This window comes from Ammodytes marinus, assembly GCF_949987685.1.
Source record: "Ammodytes marinus genome assembly, chromosome: 16".
Taxonomy (NCBI): domain Eukaryota; kingdom Metazoa; phylum Chordata; class Actinopteri; order Uranoscopiformes; family Ammodytidae; genus Ammodytes; species Ammodytes marinus.
The window spans coordinates 23,935,622-23,958,988 of record NC_137220.1 but is presented as its reverse complement, the minus strand read 5'-3'; the positions used below and the strand labels follow the sequence as shown (position 1 = coordinate 23,958,988).

Genomic DNA, 23,367 nt, shown 5'->3' with positions numbered 1-23,367 from the left:
GGTAATTGACACTGGATGGGATTTAATCTATTTAATGTGATGCTCATGAATGTTAACTACTCATTTTAAGGCATATAAAACATGTCAGTATCAAGATAGGGCTTGAGATCAATTTCTGGCAGCAAGAAAACGACTGAAATATCTTAGCCTATATTTGACCATAGGCTTGAGATAATTTTCTAGCAGCAGGAAAACGACTCCAATGTGTCATATTTTATTTACGCTTTAAAACGTATTACAGCTCTTAAAAGAGACTGGATTTGTTATTATCTACCCCAATATAGCCCACATGAATTATATAATGTCAGTTTGAAGCAGACATCTCCTTTTAACTGCAAGATTCGGCTTCAGATCAATTTCTGGCAGGTGAAAACGACTGAGATGTCTTATATTTGCTCATTTAAAGGTGTTTTGATACTCGTGAATGTTATCAACTCATTTTGAGTAGAAAAAAACGAGTCAGACTAGCTAGATTTGCACTGGATTCAAAAGAAAAATCTACAAGCTGGTCAAATGTCTCAGAAAATACACGTTTTATTTTATTAAAAAGCCACACAGAAATAATTTCAATTACAGTGGTTTGAAAACAAAAAGCAGGATAATTGACTCACGGTACACATAAACAAATCAAAAACCAATAGCCTATCCCTAATGCCTTGATCACGTTATTTTATTTCACCTTGATGCACAGAGAGCCACCAAAAACGGGGTCGATCCCCGTCCAACGTTGATGTCTGGTCGCCTTAAAAGACATATATGTGTTAATACAGAGGACAATAATCCTGTAGTGCTATTGAGTAATGTGACTGATCAGAAGTTGCTGCCGCACACACGTTTCGAGGCGATATAGCCCAGTTTAAACAGGCTGCGCGCGCTCCCGCGGCTGAAATCACTTTATGGCGGCCGATAACTTTTTGGCACCACACCGGGCTAGACTGCAGCCACTGCGCATGCTCAGAACGTTAAGTTTCGTTTCAGGAAGATTCAGGGGGGAAAACCAAAACATGATGAACTTCATACCGTACTAGTATTTATTTTTATAATAATATTGCACAATAAAAATCATTTGGGCTGGAGGGCAGAGTTAATGTGTTCCCAATAAAAAGCAAAATAGTTTGTAATAACTTGTGTGACCTAAGCAGTAGGCTACAATAAGATATCATAGAACTTAATTTATCTACACTCCAGCATTAAACACGGAATGATCGTTTACCTACCAGAAACTCTCTGCTGATAACGTTGTTAGGCGTTAACAGTTTTGATACAAAAGTTTAAAAAAATCTACCAGGTACCTAGACAACTCTACTGACTGGCTGCTGTTAATGCTAAGTTATCAAAACTATCTGTAGTAAAAAAAAAAAGAGAGATATAACCGATATTAATATTCTCATCTGATAAATGTTTGTTTTCCTTTAATTCTTTCTAGCTCAATTGCATTCATTGCTGTACATCCGCATATGCAAGCAAAGGGTGTGACTTGGTGATCAACACTGTGGCTCAAATTGGGCTGGTCCTTTCTGGCAGAGGATTGTTTTATTTGCTTGCAGTAAAATTCCATGTTTAAAATTGGCAATGATCCTAAACTCAGACAAAGGAAGGTCACTGAAAACCTTCGCTTAACCAGTGTTCACTGAAGTAATATTCAGTGGCAATTCAGTTCATACCTGCAGCTTGAAGCACTTTAATAAAAATGTTTTTAATAATCCCAAATCCCCATATCGATACAGCAATAAAGCAACAGGCAAAAACCTTAGTATAAAAATTTGAATTTAATGTGCAAGTCATTAACTTCACTTTGACACCCTTGACAAGTTTTGCAGCCTGACCTCTAAACTTATCGCCTACATGAAGATAAATTATCTACAGTATTCCCATGCCCCGCCCTGAACGCCCTTTGGAACGTCCACTCTTACCAAGTCAGCGCATTAAGTCATGATTGACAAAAGAGAAGCTTCTAGCAGCATTAAAGGGGTAGTTCAGGATTTTAGACATAGGGCCTTATTCCCAAGTTAGCCTTGGTGTTCTTTATCAGTGGAGACAGTTTTCAACACATTTAATTCAGTCCTTCTAGTTGCAGAGTGCGCTCGTGCTAAGCTAGCGCACGGCATCGGGGGGGATACCTAGCCTGCTACTAAAACAGTCTTACCCACTCCACAGTACACCCGAGGCCAATCAATTATAACGCCAGACTATCAATGTAAATGTCTGTGTTGATAGAATAATTTTAGAAATAAAACCAACCTCGCATCGCATGAATTATCGCATTTTGAGGGACTACTTTCTTAGCAGCAGCGGACTTTTACTTTGCTGTGTAACCGAATCACTACAGCAGAAAGTAAACAGAGCAGCGTGGGACAGAAACTGAAACTGCACTGCCACCAGTCTACCGTCATTCTGTCCCGGTTCTCTGCTGCAGCTCCAGCGGGGGCTGTCTCTACAGACGCTCTTTCTCTTTCTGCCCTTTGAGCATCCCTCTCAATTCTTCATCAGTGTATTCCGGCTCGTACAGGTACGGGCAGCAGCAGGTAAACAAACTATTATAGAGCCTGTAACCTAGGTATTAGTCCGCCGCTGCCGCAGCCTACAAGGAATAAAGTCCCTCAAAATGCAATATGCGAGGTTGGTTTTATTTCTAAAATTATTCTATCAACACAGACATTTACATCGATAGTCTGGCGTTATAATTGATTGGCCTCGGGTGTACTGTGGAGTGGGTAAGACTGTTTTAGTAGCAGGCTAGGTATCCCCCCGATGCCGTGCGCTAGCTTAGCACGAGCGCACTCTGCAACTAGAAGGACTGAATTAAATGTGTTGAAAACTGTCTCCACTGATAAAGAACACCAAGGCTAACTTGGGAATAAGGCCCTATGTCTAAAATCCTGAACTACCCCTTTAACTGGAATCAAGCACATTTAGCATAGTCAATATTAAAGAGCTGTACCCACACAGCACAGTGATCATTTTCTTCTTAAAAAGGCACATCGGCCACATCAAATGATCATCATGATCCAAATAGTGAATCGGTCTATACAAAAATATACATACAGAATCTGTGCAGTGAACAGGCTCACTGAGACGTACAACATTGCACAATAAAACTACCCAAGTGTTCAAAAACATCCAGACATTTCTCCCACGATGGAGGCCAGATGTTTGTATGACTAATTATATGTTAGTTAAGCTAACTTCATGTCTGTATTTTAGTTCTACGGTGTTTAGGTGTGATGATGTCACGATGTCTAAGGTGTTTCAAGGTGTTTGAAGATGACGTGCGACATTAAACATCAGTGAAAAGTCTTGCGTGTGTCTATGGGCTTTATAACATCTATAAATCGAATACACAACAGGAAAGATACAGGAGATAACAAAATAGATAGTTGCACTTATTCATTTTCATGATATTTTTTTTATCTAAATTTTCTTTTCATCTTCTTGGACTTGCCTTTACTTATGTTCTCTATGTTCATATCTGTTTATTGTGTGCATTATCAAAACACGGCAAATTCCTTGTATGTGTGAACGCACCTGTCAATTAACCCTACACATAAATCCAATTCTGAAAAGATGAATAGGAACCATTTTGCAGGGACAGCTTGGATTAAAATGTCAAAATATTTCAGGATGTTTTAATGTGGAATAAATTAAAAGTAGGGGATTTAAAAAAAATATTTCACATAATGATTCAAGGTTGCTTTATTCATACTCGTGGGTACATTTGGTTTGCAGGTCAAGAAAAAGGCGTTCACACACTTAGCATACACGGTACAAAAGGACACAACAAAAAACGGAAGACAAAAATCAGAAAGTGCAAGACCATTAGTGGCGCTGCAACATTTCATTCATACAGATAATGGCTGCAGGAACAAAACTGTTCCTGTAGTGGTTTGTTCTGCTTTTGGGAACTTTTAGCCTCTGTCCAGAAGGAAGTAGCTGAAATGCACTGTTTAAAGGGTGTTATAATTTTGAATGGATTGAGTGCTTATGATGCAGAAATATGTATTATTAATTATATTATTCATGTAAACACCGAAGTGCATTTGAAATATAAATGATATATAAATAAATGTATCTAAATCTTATGACCACACACTGAATTAATTGAGGTGAACGCTAACACCAAAAAGATCTAATGTACGGCGGCTCCTGACAATAATCTCAGGGGGGGCAATTGTTGCCATGATGGGTAAAATGACCCAAAATGAACCTAAATCAGATAGCTAATATGACGATGTCATATTGCATTTAACAGTTTGTTTTTCCTGTTGATCTGGCATAACCACTCTGGCAACATTAGAAAAGCATTGTACTGTACAGTATGTTTGGACATTAAGTTAGTTAATTTTTTTGAATAAAATTATTTTAGCTCTAAAATGATTTAATTATCCGGCTGTGGCCGTAACTTGTCATCTACCAGTGTGCTCCTCAGATAGGCTTTCTTTAAAAGTTAAGAGACCTGCTCTACAATTAATCACAATAATCTGATTGCCTTGACAGTTGTGTTCTGATTAAACAAACATGGATGCTGGCATAGCATATGTGCAACATTAACAGTGCTAATCATCACATTGGTTTGGGTTACTACTGTCTACAGCACTTGGTAGACGAGGTGTCAGAGTAAACAGTCTATCCAGGGATTCCCAAAGTGTGGTGCGCGCACCCCTGGGGGTGCGTGAGCTGCTGCTAGGGGGTGCGCGAGAGGAAAAATGTAATGGCGGTCTGATCATTACACAATCCATATCGGTCCGAGTAGGCTATAAGAGGGTTTTATTTTCGTGGAAATAGGTCGTAAAAAGTCGGGTCGTGTTTTACAAGTTGTGTTTATTTTCTTTTTTTAATCGGGTGGAACACTGGCTGTGCTCTCAGAAGCGGCCGGAGCGTTTGTGCGCTAAGAGAGAGAACGCTTTGTGTGGAGAGAAAAAAGAGGCACGGGACATCGACAAAGCCGATTCAAAGCCTCAAATCATTATGTTGCGAGTCAACATGTCAGAGGCAGGAATCGGCAGAGCGATCGACTGTGGCTTTTTAGCTGCTGCAGTTGTGCTGAGGAGAGATGCCAACTGCGCTGTCCTTTTACGCACTAGCACTGCTGCTGTAATGTTCAGATTTCATCATTTGCATCAAAGCCCTAATGATTTTAAGAATGAGACGCTTTATTTAAACGCTGTCCATGTGATGGTGGTGATTGTCACTTTGTGAGCTGTAAACTGAAACCAACGGAGATCTCGGAGGGTTTCCCCTCGACAACGTTAACGTGCCCCGGTTATCATTTCAGCCTTAAACCACGGTTTTATAGCTTTCTTTTCAGCACTAGGCTATGTGATTAACTATGAGCATTAAATAAATGCTGCGTCTCAGATGCCGAGGACAGCAGCGAGGATGACCGAACCAGAGCATAGGAGAGATGACAGCGAGAGCGATCACAGCGGGGCAGAGGAATTTGCGTGTGAGGAATAGTCTGTGGTGAACACATCAGAGTTTGGTCTATTTGCACTATCCTACTGTTTATTTGCAATGAAGAAAAGTGTTTTTTTTCAATGCGTTTTTATTTTCGTATATTATTTAAATAAATAAAATTGATTGAGTTGAGTTTTGAAAAACGGGTGGTTCGTCTTATAATCGGGGTTGTCTTATACTCGGACCAATACGGGTAGCCTACAGTGTTTTTTCCCCACACAATAAAGACATGTAAATAAACATTTCCTTTGTAAAATTTAGAATCAAAAACTTGAATTTTAATTAATAAATAAATGGGGGCTATTCAAAATTAAGCGAAGTTATCTTCTTCTACGCATATGCGCACCTAGTTTGTGGCCTCTACATTCATTCTCGCAATTTATTTAAAATAACTGGCGTTCTAATTTTTTTCTTTTTTTTTATTTTTTTTTTATTGAACAATTCTAATTACATAAATGAAAAGTACTCCATAAATCTTATCTTCTTACTGTATACATAAAAATACATTAAAAATGTAATATACATACATGCATATAGACATATATACATACATATATTAAACAATAAAAATAAACAGCACAATACAGGCGTTCTAATTTTATTTCCATAACAAGTGTTATGATGACGGGGTTGTTTGCTCCACGGTCATTTAAACTTGCTGCAATTGTTGCTCAACGTGACAAAATATTAGGCTATAATATTTTCCACATTTTATCTGCTTTCTGCCCCTTGTTGTGATTGTGATTATTTTATTATGTGTGTTCTGGTCATTAGAGCATGATTGAACATGCCACCTTTAATATGCTATAAAAAAGCTTGTTGTATTTTTTTTTTTTTAAGGTGTGGGGGTGCGTCAACCCGGTTGGGACATAGAAGGGAGTGCTCGGCTAAAAAAGTTTGGGAACCGCTATACTATGGATCAGCTGTTGAACGGCGCTGGCTCGTCCATATGTAGATTGATGTTTAATGTTTGTTTTACCTTTTCTGAGAGATGTTGCATCGGGGTGACACCCGAAGTTATCCATGCGGTGTTTGTGCTGCCATCAGGATGGATACAAAGCCATTATACAGTCCTTAGCATCCTGCTAGCCTCGTTATCCGTTCAAACGAGCCCCGTGAAAATCCGCGTTTATACGATCCCCAAATCCATCTTGGTAGATACTTGCTTGATGGTTACATTTTGTCTGGGAAGGACCTAGTCCTTTTAATGTCATGATCAAGTAGCTTGCCAGCCTGGCCTGAGTTGATATAAAGTTGTGTTGGTCTTGAAAATGACCGCTCTGTGCTGCAGATCGGACATGTGACTGTATCAGTCACTGTAATTGGTTCATTGTTTACTGTACGTATGACGACAACACGTTAGGGCGAGCACCCCCGGAACCCATAGAGATTGCATCATTGTGAGGCCTGCAGTTTGAAGTTTTACATCGATGTCCATGAGAGCGCTCAGGGCGATTTTCAACCAGCCCGAAATCGCGTGACGGTACAGAGCACAGACGCTGATTGTACAATGATATTCATACTTAGATGCAGGTAAACACTGTATTGAAATAATAAATTATTATTATAAATACAAAAAAATATATTTTTCATCATTATTATTATCATTATTATATTTTAGTTTTTTTGCTGATATGGCTCAAGGAGGGTGTCGCCCTATCGCCCTCTATTGGCGAGCCGCCAATAACCATTCAATTGAAAAAAAAATTATTCTAAACATGTCCAAAATGATTTTGGTTTGTTATGTAATAGGCCTATCCCAAAAAAGGTTGCTTTTGTACACATTTGCATCAAAAATTTATCAATAAGAATCAACTTTATTGGAAAAGTATTTACATGTTCAACGATTTGTTTGTTGTTCTTGCTCTCATTGAGCTTGCATGGAAACGGACTTATACAGTTCAACAAAGTTTGTGACAGAAAAATAGATTTGATATAATCAACTTACAATCAACAAATTAAACGTTGTGATCTAAATGTTCCTTATTCAGACACACATGCAATGCAGGGCAGGGAATATAAACAGGAGACATTCTTCATGTAGGAGAGAAATGCCCTTGAGGGATAGGAGTATTCCCAGCAGAAGGGAGAGTTCTGTATCTCCTAACAAAGGACTACTTGTTCAACTCACTAGCCCAAGGCAGATAGATACAATACATCCAAGGACGCAAGACGCAAGAAAGAAGACAACCAATCATAAGAGACGTCTATGTAATAACTGCAGGAGCATCTGTAACTACGCTCACTCAATCTTTCTCTGAACTTGGATGTGATCACAACTTGCCTTGTCATTTTATTTAAATAAATACTGAGGCCTAGATACCAAATCTTAAACCTTTCTCCATGGCATTTATTCCTTCATACTTAAGGCTAAAGAACACGATACATTATTTTTCTAACATTTGACAAAGGTTAAACAAACTACCCATTTTGACTAACCTGACTAATTTGTCTCAATAAACATCTCAACTACTCCAGAATACTTGAAGTAGAGCTGAAAATAGAGATCTGATCTCTAGATGAGGATATGACCAAACAAAGATCTGCACTGTAAATTTACTTGTCTGGTATTCAATATCTATAAAACCATTCAATTATACACCATATAAGAACACAAAAATTGTTCTGTTCCATGTCAACACATATTCTTATACACTGTACATAATGTTGCTGTTCAGCTTTAAATACATTTAATGAAATACATCAATATAAATCCCATGAACTTTTTTTTTTAATTGTACAATTCATTTGACATGCATTTTGATGCCAGGTGTGAACTGCTATCCACCTTAACGGGGTCTACAAACAATCAGAAAATAACAAAATACTGGATACATACACGTCTTTACAGTGTCTTCAAGTTCCTATTTGAGAGGCATTGAGCTGTAAAGTAGCAAATTCAGTTTACATTATTACTGTGGTTAACTAGAGATAATTATTTCATAATCAACGTTATATACAATGTGTGACATTTGAGCTGTCTTTTTGAGTGGGAAGAGGGGAAACATGCAATATTTTATCAATCTATCTTACAAAAACATTCCTCTCAACATTTTTAGTTTGAGTTTCACAAACTAGTGAAGTGCATGTTCAGTATGTGCCCGTGCCACTGCTTGGATTTTGATATGCGTCGATTTCCACTGTTACAATAGCAACGTATTGTCATCCACACAACACACGCATTTCCCTTTTTAGTTAGATGTTTTGACAATTGACAACCTGTCATATACAGTTTTGTGTGTTTTGAACAGATATTTTCATAATTTGTTCTTCCTCTTTGTTACGAAGTGGATACTAGTCCCATGCTTCAGCCAGTTGACATACAGCCATACGTGAAGACAAACTATTTCTTCACAATGATGCTGCAGGCAACAGGGCCTCTAAAGGTAAACCCAAGGTAGAATGTGATGTTTTCATTGCTATGAGGCACTGAAGGTGCATAAGCCGGCAGGATATTGAACTTCTTTTTCTGAGGGCCTTCAAGGTACACCACTCCATCTTCAGTCCATCCAGACACACGTTTTAGCATCTTTGCAATCTCAGGCATTTTCAAAGCCTCGCCACTCAACCACTTCATGCGTTTCTCAGATATCGAGAACACTTTTGTGAGTCTTTTAAACTTTCTCTTGTGGACGAATTTATCCAATCCATTGCCATTGCCTAAAAAAAAATGGGTGTAAAGCCTTCTTTTCCGCTGAGGAATGTCCTTCATCTTGGTCCAGTACCCTTTTTCCAGGATTTCAACTGCAGATTTCACAATCTGGTATTTGTTTTCTTTCTCCTGGTCTGTGTCATGATCCTCTGGCCAAAATAGCAAGGTAAACAAGAACAGGGAACTTGGGAAACATTTCCTTTGATCAGATGGAAACTGATGACCAAGTGCCTGTAGATCTCTCAGAGGAGCAACCTTTTGATTCTCTGGTGACAGGCAGTTCAGGGAAATGTGGGCCACTATGTAATTGACAATATCCATCTGACCAAATTTGGCATTCAATGGATTACTGGGGTAGAGAGAAAGGATGGTCTCTAGTAGAGGTACTGCCTCTTTCTGTTCAGTTAGCTTGGAGAGGATGGAAGTAAGGTTTCCCCCGCCAAGCTGATATATGATCATGCGTTTTTGGAAAGGAGTTAGATTGGCTGGGATTGATTGCCCACGTTGCAGAAGTGTTTCACTAAAGTACTTCCCATACTCTGAAGAGAGTTTTTCCAACCATCTCAGTGGCTTTCTTATCTTCTCTTCAGGACTTTCAGGGGTCTCTCTTTCATTTGCACCAATGTCTGTCTGGAAGTAACTGAGGTCTTCTGAAATCCATTCAAAGGCATCTTGTATTGTCTTGTGAAGGTTTTTCAAACGGCCATGAAATGGTTCCCAGGAAGCGTCAAGTACCTCAGGAATGTAATCTGTTACCAGGTACTTCATGCACTCTGAATGGCCATTGGTGCTGTTTGTAAACAATTGCAATGAAGAGATCAGTTTGAGAAGGCTGCATCCAACCTCAACTTCAGAGAAAAACCCTGAACTGTTTAAGTGTTCCATATCTGCTTCAGCTGCTTTTTCACAGTCTTGAAAACACTCAAGGGCTTTCAGTGCAGTCTCCACAGCATCTGCTATATTTTGGGGTGTCTTTGGTACATTGTTATTGTCAATAGCCTTGCACTTTGCTTGGAACCATTTCTTGTACACCTGCCCTTTAGTGTCAAGTATGTATGAGTTGTTGGGCAGCTGTCTAGCTGCTGTCTCTGCCCAGTGTTTTGCCTCTTCAAACTTTTCATAAGTATAATGAAGGCGTGCAAGTTGTTGCGCAAAGAATGGATCCTTATGGAAACGCTGGAATGCTTCCTTGAGTAACTCAATTGCTTTGACATGGGCTTTCTCGTTTTCACACACATGCTCAATCAGGGGGGAGAAAGAAGTATCACATTTGTCTCCTTTGCTTACTCTGGATCGCCTCATAAAAAGGGCCCTCAAAAACAACAAATAGTCATCTCTTCCAAATCTGTGCTCAAAAAGCACGCTCTCACAGAGCAAATCCAGTGCTAAACTGCTTTGGGTCTTTTGATTCCCCAAAAGTTGTTGGAGAATTTCACTTGCAACAAGTGGGTGGATGATTCTGATTGACTTAATTTGAGTCTTGTCATCTCTAAGGTGCAAGAAGATTAGTTTAGCCTGATCACCGAGTGATCTCTCAAACTCATGCTGGCGAAACCTTTCCATGTGAATGGTTAAAGCAAGCAAAGCTTCACAGTGGGACTGTGAGATGAAAGAGTTTTGAACATAGGTGTTCAGCAGTGCTACATAGAGAATGAGGCGAGTGACGACAGATTTGTGGTCAATGCCTTGGAGCAAATTTTTCACAAACTTTTGAACGTAATCCGTATTGAATCCTTCACTCATCAAAACAAATGTCAGGATGAATTTAGCCTCATATCGTTGCTCAAGTGCTTCTCGTTTTCCAGAGAACGTTCTCTCCTCTTGATCTGACAGTTTGTGAGTGACAGACACATTCTGTAATGGAGACTCTTTGCATCTCTTTTCTGGAACATGGGATCGGTTGCAGCTCAACAAAATGAAACATGGAGTACCGTACTGGATTCTTTTGGTGTTAATGGCAACCTCTAGTTCATTCCTGAGATCATCTAGGTATTCATTGTCTGAGTCTTCAATGAGGAGCAGCACAGCAAGACACTTATGTGGATCTTTTTCTTCATATTCTCTTAGTTCAACTGCATGTTGCGCAACAACAGCAGCTGAGTATGAAGGCTTCACAACTGCACACCTTAGATCTTTCCTGTTTTTCCACAGCACTTGTCTTGCCACGGTGCTTCCACCACTTCCTGGATGATGGTAGATGTTTATGGTGTGAACAGGCGTCTGATCTGGGTTCCATTTCAAAGCATCATTGACAAGTTTTGAAACCTCATGATAAGCATCTCTTTCGATTACCTCTCCAACATACTTGTGCTCTGCAAGCCAGAAATTCAACCAGTTCACTCTCCCACCACGGTAGAACTGCTGTTCAATGTTTTCCTTCTCTGCATTGATGAAGTCTTTGCTTGTTTCATCACAATGATCGACCGTCAGGATTTCTAGAGAACACATCTGTTCCTCTACTTGTGTCTCAAGAAGACATGTGCCTTTTACAAAGACTGGCAAGTGTTTTTTGGCACACGCTTTTACTGGTTGTATCTGCTGCAGAGTGGCATCAATGTGACTCATTTTCAATCCAACAACACTGGAATTGTTTACAGTTTTTGTTCCACATAAATCCTCTGCAAAGCTTTGCCACTTAGGGAAGTTTTGCTGGAATTCACAGATGCAGATGATGTCTTCATGGCCTTCCATGTCTGTGAAAAACGCACTAAAGGTGTGTAAGAGTGGTTTCTCAACTGGTGATGTGAGAAGAAAAATTACCTGGAAAGTGCCCTTTGGCAAGATTTGTTTACAGATCAAAGCCACAGATTCCCGCAGGATAGTCATTTTTGTCTTGATCCAGGTCATTTCATCACACGGAGCTTCGCTTCCTTTGAAGTCAGTTTGGCCATTGCAAAAGATCCAGCTAGTTTGATCAAACAGACTCAATAAACTTGTGAATTCTTTGATACTGGTGTCACCGGATATCCTATAGCTCAGCAGAGAATGCATATTTGCGGCATGATGCTGAAGGTATTTACTGCAAAGACCAGATACCTTTGACTCTGGATCAAAGTCAAACACACAGAAGATGTTCATGTTAAGCAGCCAGTCAATGTTGCAAAGATCATCAGGTTTGAATTTGTTTGTGACCATTATGAACCATTTGTCCTTTTCAATTAATTTCTTCCCACTTGTCATTAGCATTGTGAGTTTCCTTCCAAGGTCTGGGCAGAAGTCTGGGGCACTGAGGAATTGACTCTTCTCTGCCTCTTCTCTTTGGGCATCCCGATCTTTGACTCGCTGATAAAAATCATCCAGGTCTTTGTCGCTCACTGACTCCGTTTTTGAACCCACCCTCCGCAAAATGGTTTCTTTCTCAAACTCTACTTTGTTTGCTGACTCTTTGAAGTTTGGCAGACGAACTTGATATACTTTGCCCTTAACAATAGTTATTGAAGGCACAATGTCAACCTCTACCACATACTTCATATGGGTACTTTCTGTACCTTCTCGATCTATGACTTCAATGAACCTTGGTGGCCGCACACACTGACTTACATGCTCGCTGTCAGAGGAGATACTCTTTTTGAAGTGGTCGTAAGCATCCACATATATGTCTTTTTCTTTTACTGGAATTCCAATGATCTCACCATGCACGTATCCTGCATCATCCCTACTGTCCATTACACCAAAGTGTATTGTGCCATTTGATCTAATATTCATGCACCCGGTTGCAAATTTAAGAACCTCTCTGGCAAACTTAGCTTGAAGTCTTGTGCGATCCAATGTGGCAGCTACAGCAAAAGACTTAAATTCACGGCATGGAAATATCAGATTAAAAGCACCTGATTCAGGTTGCAGGACTGTGTGCTTTACATATATGAAATCAATCCCTTCTTTTTCAAATGGTCGAGGCCTGCAATCATCCTTTGAACTTAACACAGATTTTACCTGAGCAGTTTGTCTCTCTTTTAAGACATCTTGATCTCTCTCAGCAATGTGTGATAACGGACCTTCAGTAGTTGTAGTAAGACATTGGACTGACTTCTGTTCAAACTCAGTATTTTTGCCACTTTTCTTCTCTTGAGACTTTTTCTTGGAAATGAGCTCATCTCTCTTTTGAATAATCAAATGAGCTTGCCCTGATTTCATGTGTGTCTTCAGATAGTCCTCATTCAGAGCAAGAAGGCTATGTCCATTTACTTCTTCCTCACAGAGTTTTTTTATGTATTGCTCCTTTACTCCAAAGGATCTTAGCCAAGTGCTTACTTCAGATTCAGTCCAGTCCTTGGGTGACTTTTCCAGTTTGTCAGCTGTAAAGAAAAGGGCAATAGGAAATTGTTATAATAGATAACAGCAAAAAATAAACACTTTAGTTATCTTCCACACTTTAGGCATATTTGCAGTTTGCAAGTTAAGATATGTTTGGTAGCACCACAAACTTTAAATTTATATTTAAATTTATACACAAACTTTAAATTTATATTTAAAGTTTGGGGGAGACGTCACTGTAATAGAGGTCAGCTGTGGCAGTGGGGGCCGGAAGAAAAACTTAACGTTTGGGTTGGATTTTAACTGAAAAATCCCTTTTCTTGTGGCGCTTGTGGATATTTTTGAAGGAAGTCCACCTCTAGGCAGATGTTCAGTCTCTTAAAGCTCTCCATTTGTAGATGATTTGCATTACAGTGGACAGATGGAGCTCAAACCTTTTTTTTATAAATTTATAGCTGTCTCCAGACAAATGTTCAACATCACAACTCTATTCCTGAGATCCTCTGAGATCTCCTTTCCTCTTGGCATGTCTGACCTGTATGGGTTCACTTTTAGACCTTTCAGCTGCCTTCGACACAGTGGATCATGCAATCCTCCTGCAGCGCCTTAAAAATCATGTTGGCATCACTGCAGGGCTGTACAGTGCGACAGTTTTGATCGCATTTGCTACTGAAATTGATCACGTGCGATGATGAATACGAATCCTTTCGCACTCGTGCGACAGGTTGATAATGAGGAGAGGCTGTCTTTAAAACACAGAGGTCAGATGCACAACACTGCTTAAGAGGGCTCTACATTAACACTGCGGGTAAATGAGTCTAAGGCAAGTAAGTTATTGAGTCCACCCTTCAATTTGGCTGGTGAAAGATGTGTGCTCGGGATCTGTGTTCATGCAGCGATTCTAGGTATAAAAACTTCACGGCTTCAACGGCAATTACCGGAAGGAGACGGCACATTACCGCAGTTAAGTTAGCGCGTGTACAAACAGAACATTTCCTGTGCGCCTTCACATTAAAAGCCTGTTACTAGACAAACGTGAGCTGACTTTTATTTTGAAGCCAGTAAGAACAGGAAGTTAGCGCTTTTTTCTAACTTGAAAGGCAACTCCTTCAGCTGCAGAGAGCAGTCAACAGTATCCTAGTCTATTTAAACAAAGTTTTAAATAAGCCACTGAAAAGCTACTCCCAACACATTCACAACAACCTATTTAATTTATCCTAAATTGTACCAATATGTATACTTATTTATTTAATAGGCTATGTTTAATGTTTTAAAGTTTGGTTTTAATTAACAGAAGGACATTATAATAATAATTCTGAATCAGCAAAAAATTGCAATTGGCAGGTTAGATTCTTTTTTCTAAATTGCAATCAGTGCACCCCTATTCATTTTTCTACAATTATTACTGCATCATATTAATTGTGAATCTCAAATGAGACCAGGATGACATGCTCAAAGGTAATTAGAGCAAAATGCAAGGGTTAAGGTTATGCAAGTTTTCAATAGCCTACTTTGTGTGCTACCAAATTTATTTTTGTGCTACTGAATTTTTTTGCTTGCTAGCACCGGTGCTACCACCTAAAAAAATAAGCGTACAGCCCTGCATCACTGGCTCCGCCCTCCGCTGGCTCTCGTCCTACCTCACTGACCGAAGTTTTTCGGTGCAGTTGGGTGACATTTATTCTGATACAGCCCCTCTGACCTGTGGAGTCCCCCAAGGCTCCATCCTTGGCCCCATTCTATTCCTTTTGTACATGTTGCCCCTTGGTGGCATTATCCAAAATCATAAAATCTCCTTCCACTTTTATGCAGACGATGTCCAAATTTATCTTCCATTAAAATCCACAAGCAACGATCCAATACAAGTATTTTTAAACTGCCTGGGTGATGTTAAGGCTTGGATGAACAACAACTTCCTTAAATTAAATGACTCAAAGACAGAGATCATCCTGTTTAAAGGCAACACCTCATCCACAGCCTGCACAGACAACATCCTCAGCCCCTTGGGTCCTAATATTCATACTCATGGTAGGAATTTAGGTTTTATCTTCGACCAGAATTTTAAACTGGATAAACAGATCAGCACTGTTGTCAAAGCCAGCTTTTTCCAGCTCCGCCTCCTGGCCAAAATCAAACCATATCTTTTTAAATCCGATCTAGAAACAGCTACACATGCCTTCATCACATCCAAATTAGATTACTGTAACTCCTTATATTTCGGCCCGGATCACTCCTCCCTCAGTCGTCTCCAACTAGTACAGAATTCAGCCGCTCGTCTTCTCTCCGGCAAGAAAAAACACGACCACATCACACCCGTTTTAGCCTCACTTCACTGGCTGCCTGTCAGCTTCAGAATTTTAAACTTCTCTTAATTGTCTTTAAAGCCCTGAATGGCCTGGCCCCCCCCTTACCTCAGTGAGCTCCTACAGCTGCATACCCCTTCCAGATCCCTACGTTCCTCCGACCAACTGCTGCTCAAGGTTCCGAAAACCAGACTTAAGACCCGAGGTGATAGGGCCTTTGCCGCAGCTGCCCCCAGACTTTGGAACAACCTCCCCATCCACATTAAATCATTACAGTCTGTTGACATTTTCAAATCGTCACTGAAAACACACCTCTTCTCCCTGGCATTCCCCCCTTGATTATGGCATATTTTCTGACTTTCTTATTAATATTTCTATTTCATTTTTAAATTTAGTTTTTAATGATTTTATGCGTGTTTCTCTTTTTTCCCCCGGTGTGATTTTGTCTCTGTCTTGCCTATGTTTTTTATCTTATTCTGCCTGTACAGCACTTTGGTCGGCTGCTGTCGTTTTAAATGTGCTTTATAAATAAACTTGACTTGACTTGACTTGACTTGACTTGACTTGAAAAATCCCTTTTCTTGTGGCGCGTGTGGATATTTTTGAAGGAAGTCCACCTCTAGGCAGATGTTCAGTCTCTTAAAGCTCTCCATTTGTAGATGATTTGCATTACAGTGGACAGATGGAGCTCAAACTTTTTTTTTATAAATTTATAGCTGTCTCCAGACAAATGTTCAACATCACAACTCTATTCCTGAGATCCTCTGAGATCTCCTTTCCTCTTGGCATGTCTGACCTGTATGGGTTCACTTTGGTGAGCCTGAACCGACCTGGTTTGATCTCTGTTTTATCTAGTGCCACCCAATTTCTTCCCTAAAGATCTCTAAAGGTCCATTTCAATTTAAGCCTGCGGCTCAGGGTTCACAAACTTTTGCACATACACAAAATTGCTTATCATTTGTTTTAACAATTTATTTCCGGAAAAGAAAAATGTGGAATTGATAAACACACACCTGTTATTTAATATAAGAAATGCTGGTATTGATAAAAATTATTTACTAATGGTTTAACTAAATACAATTCCAAAAGGTTCAAGGGGTTCACATACTTTCAAGCAGCACTGACTGTTAGGTAAAAGTTTTTTTTTCTGACCCCCTCTGCAATAGTACAATGCTGACTTCTGATATACAGCGACATCTTTCCTAAACTCCTTAAAATGACTGTGTTGACCGCCAGCTCCATAAGGTAACACACTTACTATGCCTAAGTACCCCATACAACCCCACTTCAAAAATACCGAACTATTACAGTATTTACAGTTTTTTTTCGATTGCTAAACGACAGGACAACAGCTACATGTGCAAAACTATAACAACAGTCTGCATTACCAACTGTCATCTGAGCTGAACAGTTCACGTCACCTGCAAAACTCATTCAAAGCAAAACACCCTTCACATGTGTCTCAAAACACAAACACACACTGTCACTCAGAACACACTGAGAGTAAAAACTTAAGCATCAAACACAAATACAGAAATTACAAACTTTTACTCTTTACAGTTTGAATAATCTGAGTGACTTCATAAGTCAAAACATTCTTTAAAGAAAAGAGCTAAATTCTTTCAATGAAGATTTATTTTATGACACCAGTTTTTTGGGGTAAACAAGAAGGAATAAAATTCAGCAGTTTGCTTCAATTGATATATATTTTTATTTCGTCTCTAGTAAAATTGGTATCTTTGCTCTTTTACCCGTTCGCTGTTTCTCTCGAACAGTAGTGTATAACTCTTTCATTCTTACTTGGTTTTTCTTTATATTTATTAGGACTCAATTGTGTTGTGCTGACAGAATTACTGTAACATTTCAAAAATATAAGATGTATATTTTACAGTAAAACTGTTACTGTAGTGTAAATCTGGTTAAATATTGTAATATTGCAATACAGAAATCAATTACTGTAATATTACCATTTACTGTAAGGATTCAACTCTCACCTGTTTGTTCGATGGAAAATTTGTATTACAGATGCCACTGTAGATCTTTGCATATTGGGTCGCACCCTCAACCCTGCCTCTCTCAATCAGAGAACATTATTCACACTATGGTCTATAAGTGTAGCCCTTATTTCATCAGACATTACAACTATTTGTTTTCTAGTTCTTCCTCCACACATTCACACTCTCCCTGACACTCTTCTCCCTCATCCAAGCTGTCTTCCTTGGTCCATTTCCCCCAAAGGTTTTTCTGAGCCTTACCTATATACAGTATACAGTGGTGGCAAATATAATAAGAACATCTGACAGATCGGAAAATAAAAAACATGATTTAATTTCAAAATGTTCATGCAAAAGGCTCTGAGCACATCAATGATTAGATGAAGAGAGTCCTTCTGTTTGTATCCACTTCTAACTTTAATATTTGGTATGTCCACCTTTTGCAGCAATTACAGCAGCACATCTCTCTGGCATAGTGTCGATATATTTACTGAGAAATTCAACACTAATGTTGTCACACGCCTTCTGGAACTCAAGCCAAAGGCTTTCCTTTGAATGTACTAGATCTGTCCAGTTTATTTTCCAACTCACCCTTTCTTATCCATGATGCCATCAATTTTCAACAAGTCACCTGTTCCTAAGGCTGAAATGGCACTCCACACCATAAAAATATCCTTCAGTGTTTAACTGTTGGTATGAGACACTAATTTTTATATCTCTCCCCCTCCCTCCGTCGAACATACACTCTTTTCCTGTTTGGTTCAGGTGTGAATTGGTTCATCATGGCAGTCGAAAGTGTACTTTACAGTGCTTGTGTGTAATAGGCCTTACTTGTTTTTTTTGTAAGGAAAATGACCTAAATCTCTTTATCATGGCTCTATTCAATGTGTTATAGATCATAATGATGACTTTGTAGATATTTCATTAGTTTCATGGGTATTTTAATGGCCACCACTGTATTTATATACTAGCCTAGTCCAACCAGACCATCGTACTTCATTTCATTTGTACAGAAGGTCTTGAACTGTTCTATTGGCAAACGTTCACTCACTTGGAGGCGGGTGTCTGTTGAAGTTTAAAACTATTGGATCTGCCCGGTGCCACTCTGGATCAGCCAACCAATCGCATAACGTTTGGTCGTGACGTATGTCATGAGCCGGCTTCTGAAATTTCCAACTTCACTACATATTGTAGTCTATGGATCTACCGGTACCTGGCAATGGTAACTTGCTAGAGCCTAACGTTTAGTTATTTGGATGAGAAAGGTTGTAGGCGTCCATACTTTCGCGAGCAGATGCACTGGAACACAGACAGGTCGGAACTCGGTACTACCAAGTCGGAAATCTCCGAGTTCCGAGTATAAAGGAACGCAGCATTCAACTGAAACTGGAGCGCGACTTTGACGTCATCGTTCTCAGCCACTCGCTCTGTTCGCTGATTGGACGGCCGGAAATTGTCCTGAGCTCGAACACATGAATTCACCTCAGCCCCAGACTGACTACTGAAGGGAAAATTAAATTTGAGCGAAAGTAGGTAGGCGGGCGGAGCCAAGCTATTTATATACAGTATATAGCAGCAATGTGTAAACTGCAATACATTCACTGGATTGTTCATATGGAAATAGGATAGCCTAATTGAGGCGTTTTGGAATATATTTATATATATATATTTGTCCTGCGGGTGGCCGCGATGTCCCTAAAAGCATACAGTCTACCGGAAAATAAAAGGAGAAGAAGAAGAAGACGAACTGCAATGCACTGTGAGTGATATCCACCTCGGAGTGACCATGGATGTTCACTTGATCACTCAGCCCTCCGAGGGTCTATATCACGAAGTTCACTTCAGTTTCCAGACAATTGGAACGACACTTAAGATGGCGGCGGGGATTCCCCCGAGGGCAAGTGCCTAGGGAAAGTGAACGAGGGCATGTTGAACGGGTATTGGAACGCAGGGATGGAATGTGGTCTAATCGCTAAATACTTTTCATATTCTGAAGTTTATCTTTATGATGAGCACATGTCAAATAAAGTAAATCATAAATGATTTAACCCTCTGAATCATTTAGATTCAATGTTATGATTAGAGAAGAAAAAACTGATTTATCACTCCACTCACCCATTTTCCCTCCCACTTTGATCACGTTATCGTCTTTCGTGTTCCCTTTTATCACCTTTCATCTGCAAAATAAAGTATAATACATTCAGTCCATTATATACACAATACACAATACACACCCCGAAAACCTGTTGATCCTGCTGCCCTCAGGCAAAGAGACTCAGCTCCAACTCACCCAAACCAAATGACTCCTCCTGATAAACCTCAGCTCTACATTGCTCTATACATTGCACACACACTACATACAGTAAATGTGTGTGTTTGTCGCTTATCGTTTCAAATCAAGAAACATTTTATTATGAGTCTATTTCATACATTGTATGTCTAGCATGGAGAGCGTACTACACATGCATTTCATTGTGCAATCCTGTGTTTTATCATGACAATAAAGCTGTGCCTTGAACCTTGATCTTGCATACAGATGATGCATGTGATGAGAATAAAACTGCCTAAACTACATTTTGATCAATCTTCACAGTGAAACTTTAGGGTGCAGTCACACTGTGAAATGTTCACCTTCTTTATTTACAAATGTATCTCTCATTGAAATATGTCAAGTTTAGGCTAGATATTATATCTAGGCAGTGGCGATTCTAAGGGAGGGGACTGGGGGGCCATGGCCCCCCTGAAATCTTACAGGCCACCCCAGTGGACCCCCCAGTTAAGATGTTTTTTTATTTATTTATAAATTTTTTGGAATATTTTTTTTCTTCCTGATATGTAGCCTAGTTCAGAGATGATATGTATTTATTTTTTTTTTCTTTCTTAACTTTTTTTTTGATAGGTAGTTGCCACGTTCATCACACAAACAATCAACTGATATGAGATCAATTTGCAATTTTCAAGTACTAAATTAATGGTAGGACTGTGGCCACTAGAACTGGTCTCTGGTCAGCAAAGGTCTTGAAAACAGCATAAGTGTGCTTGTGACACGCATGCCACCCATGCACGTGTATGGGCATGTGCCCCAGCAGATTTTTGAAATCTGAATAAAATAATAAAAGTTTGTAGTTAGTAAGTGTAACATGTTCTTAGAAAGGGCAGAATTTCATAAATAAAGGTTTATTTTTTTAGCAAGATATTTGGTCAAAAGCTAGTGGTCATCCGTCCCTCTGTCCAGTTGTTAGGCATCTGGCTGCTAGCAAGTTATGTTGTCTTGCTAATTTTACTATTCATCTGAACTGAAATAAATATTGACTTTTTTCTTTATTCTCTTCGCCAGAATGCACCAGAATGCTTCGATTACATGTTAAAAACACAAAAACATCTTCTGGGGGGGATGCACCCAGACCCCGTTTAAGTGGTTTAGTTTTCTGACAAACATTACAATGGATACTAACATGATTTGGGCATTTGGGATTATAAATCATCTTTGAATTGGCTGTACAGCATATCACATGCTATTCATTCAGGTGTGTGATGGCCACCCCACTCTAGCTCTGTGGCCCACCTTGGCCACCCCAGTCAAAATTTCCTGGAATCGCCACTGTATCTAGGCTATATGAGACAGATAGGGTGAGAGCAAATCTGTCATACATGTTGGACAACATGTCCCACCCCCTCCATGAGACAGTTACATCACTGAAGTTATTAATGTTTTAATTAGCCTACTTTTTAACATGAAATTAAAAACATTCAATGTAACTGTTTAGTGTCAGTTTTGTTAGGCTTACTGTTTACATAGACGTATTAGTCTATATTAAGCCTAAATCTTGTTATTTGCACTATTCTCTTTTGCTGCTGTTCACACTTATTATAGCATTATTTAGGCCTGTATGAGAGTTTCAAGCAAAAAACAACTCGTCATTTGCCTGGTGGACAAACAGTAGGCTAAGTCATTGTTTATGACGTATAAGCAGATCTTTCTCATTTAAGTATGAACTTTTACTTTTTTTCTTATTTCTTATTGGCTGACAAACTAAGCTAATAATGGTAGCTAATACCAAGCGATGTATTTACTTGAGTTGGCTTTTTATTTATTTATTATGAGGCCCACTTAAATAGGCTAGATTACAACAAATTCGGGAGGGAAAGAAAATAGCCTACATAACTTTTAGATTAGGCTACAGTAGACACGCACATTGTCAGACAAATTCAAGACACACAAAGTTGCCAAAATATATAAAAGTTAGAGGACTTGGCATGGTATATCTAATGCAATCAATGGCCGGTGACTTGACATTTTCTGCTACCCGTCAGATTTTGCTCCCTAATGGTTCTGCGCATGCGCATTCCGAAAATAACAATCCTGCGTGAGCAGCCGTCAGATTCTGCTACCTTTTTATGCTACTGAGTATTTTCTTCAAAACATGTTTTTAACTGCGTAATTATGCTACACATATGTTTAAATTGTGCCTTTTGACCTGTGAGCATGTAGACACTGGCTTTGCTGCTGAATATAGAAATAAAATGATAGGCTTTTCTATGTGTTAACTTTACCAGACTCGGAGTGGAGAAAGTTTTCGCCGGTGGTGGTGGTGGGAGGGGGGCGTACATAGGTAGTGGTGTAAAATAACGTGATTCTGTAGCGGGAGCATTATTTGATAGAGACAATTGATCTCACATTATACCCTACTAAATCTATAATAACGTTATAAAGTAGCATAAAAATATACAGCTTTCAGTGTAGGCTACATGGGGTGAGTAGTGGTGTTGTAAGTAACGTGATTCTGTAGTGGGAGCATTATTTGATAGAGACAATTGATCTCACATTATACCCTACTAAATCTATAATAACGTTATAAAGTAGCATAAAAATATACAGCTTTCAGTGTAGGCTACATGGGGTGAGTAGTGGTGTTGTAAGTAACGTGATTCTGTAGTGGGAGCATTATTTGATAGTTAATGGGTCTACAGATCAAATACGCTACCAATTACGTGAGGTAGCATTTTCTGATAGGGTAGCATAATTTGATATAGGCTATTAAACACTAACAGCATCAAAATATGCTCCCCATATTCCTACAGTGTAGGCTACACTGTGTGTAGGCCTATAGGGTGAGTAGTGGTGTAAAATAACGTGATTCTGTAGTGGATGCATCGTTTGATGAGGTAATTGTCTATACGCTACCATGACGTAGGGTAGCATTTTCTGATAGGTAGCAAAATCTGACGAGGGAGCAGAAAATGTCAGAACACCGGCATAGAAAATTGTGCGTTACATTCCTGGGGTGGGACATTTCTTTATTTTCGTAGCCTACCACCATATCTTGAGTAGGACTAGTGCAAAGCCATTACACAAACAAATGTTTTTCAATTATTGTTCTTACCTTGAAAAAACACAAGAGAAAGCAGCCTTGTTACCCTTTTCCGACGCTGTCACAGAATAACATCAGACGCAGGACTCGACTGCTGTAACCTCTTTTAAAGTCTAACTTCAATCCACCTCTGTTTGCTGCTACCTGCCGCCGACTGCGGCTACTGCGCATGCTCAGCTCGTTGAGTTTCGTTTCAAAAGAAAAACAGGAATATGAAAAGTTAAAAGGATATGAATATTGCACGATATAAATCGGGGGTTAACCATTTGGGCTGGAGGGCGGAGAATTAATGCGTCAGCAATAACAATTAAAACAGGCTTGTGGCCCATGTAACCTGA

At 39.4% G+C, this 23,367-nt stretch overlaps 1 protein-coding gene across 1 annotated transcript; it reads right to left on the bottom strand.

The window, feature by feature from the left end:
* Positions 1–7,342: 7,342 nt before the first annotated feature.
* LOC307262754 (sterile alpha motif domain-containing protein 9-like) lies at positions 7,343–23,157 on the bottom strand. The gene is made up of 3 exons (XM_080043724.1): positions 23,042–23,157; positions 19,773–19,834; positions 7,343–13,401 (listed from the first exon to the last, which is right to left on the bottom strand). Exons 2-3 carry the CDS (start codon positions 19,774–19,776, stop codon positions 8,798–8,800), a joined length of 4,608 nt encoding a protein of 1,535 aa, XP_079899850.1. The 5' UTR covers positions 19,777–19,834; positions 23,042–23,157; the 3' UTR covers positions 7,343–8,797.
* Positions 23,158–23,367: the final 210 nt, after the last annotated feature.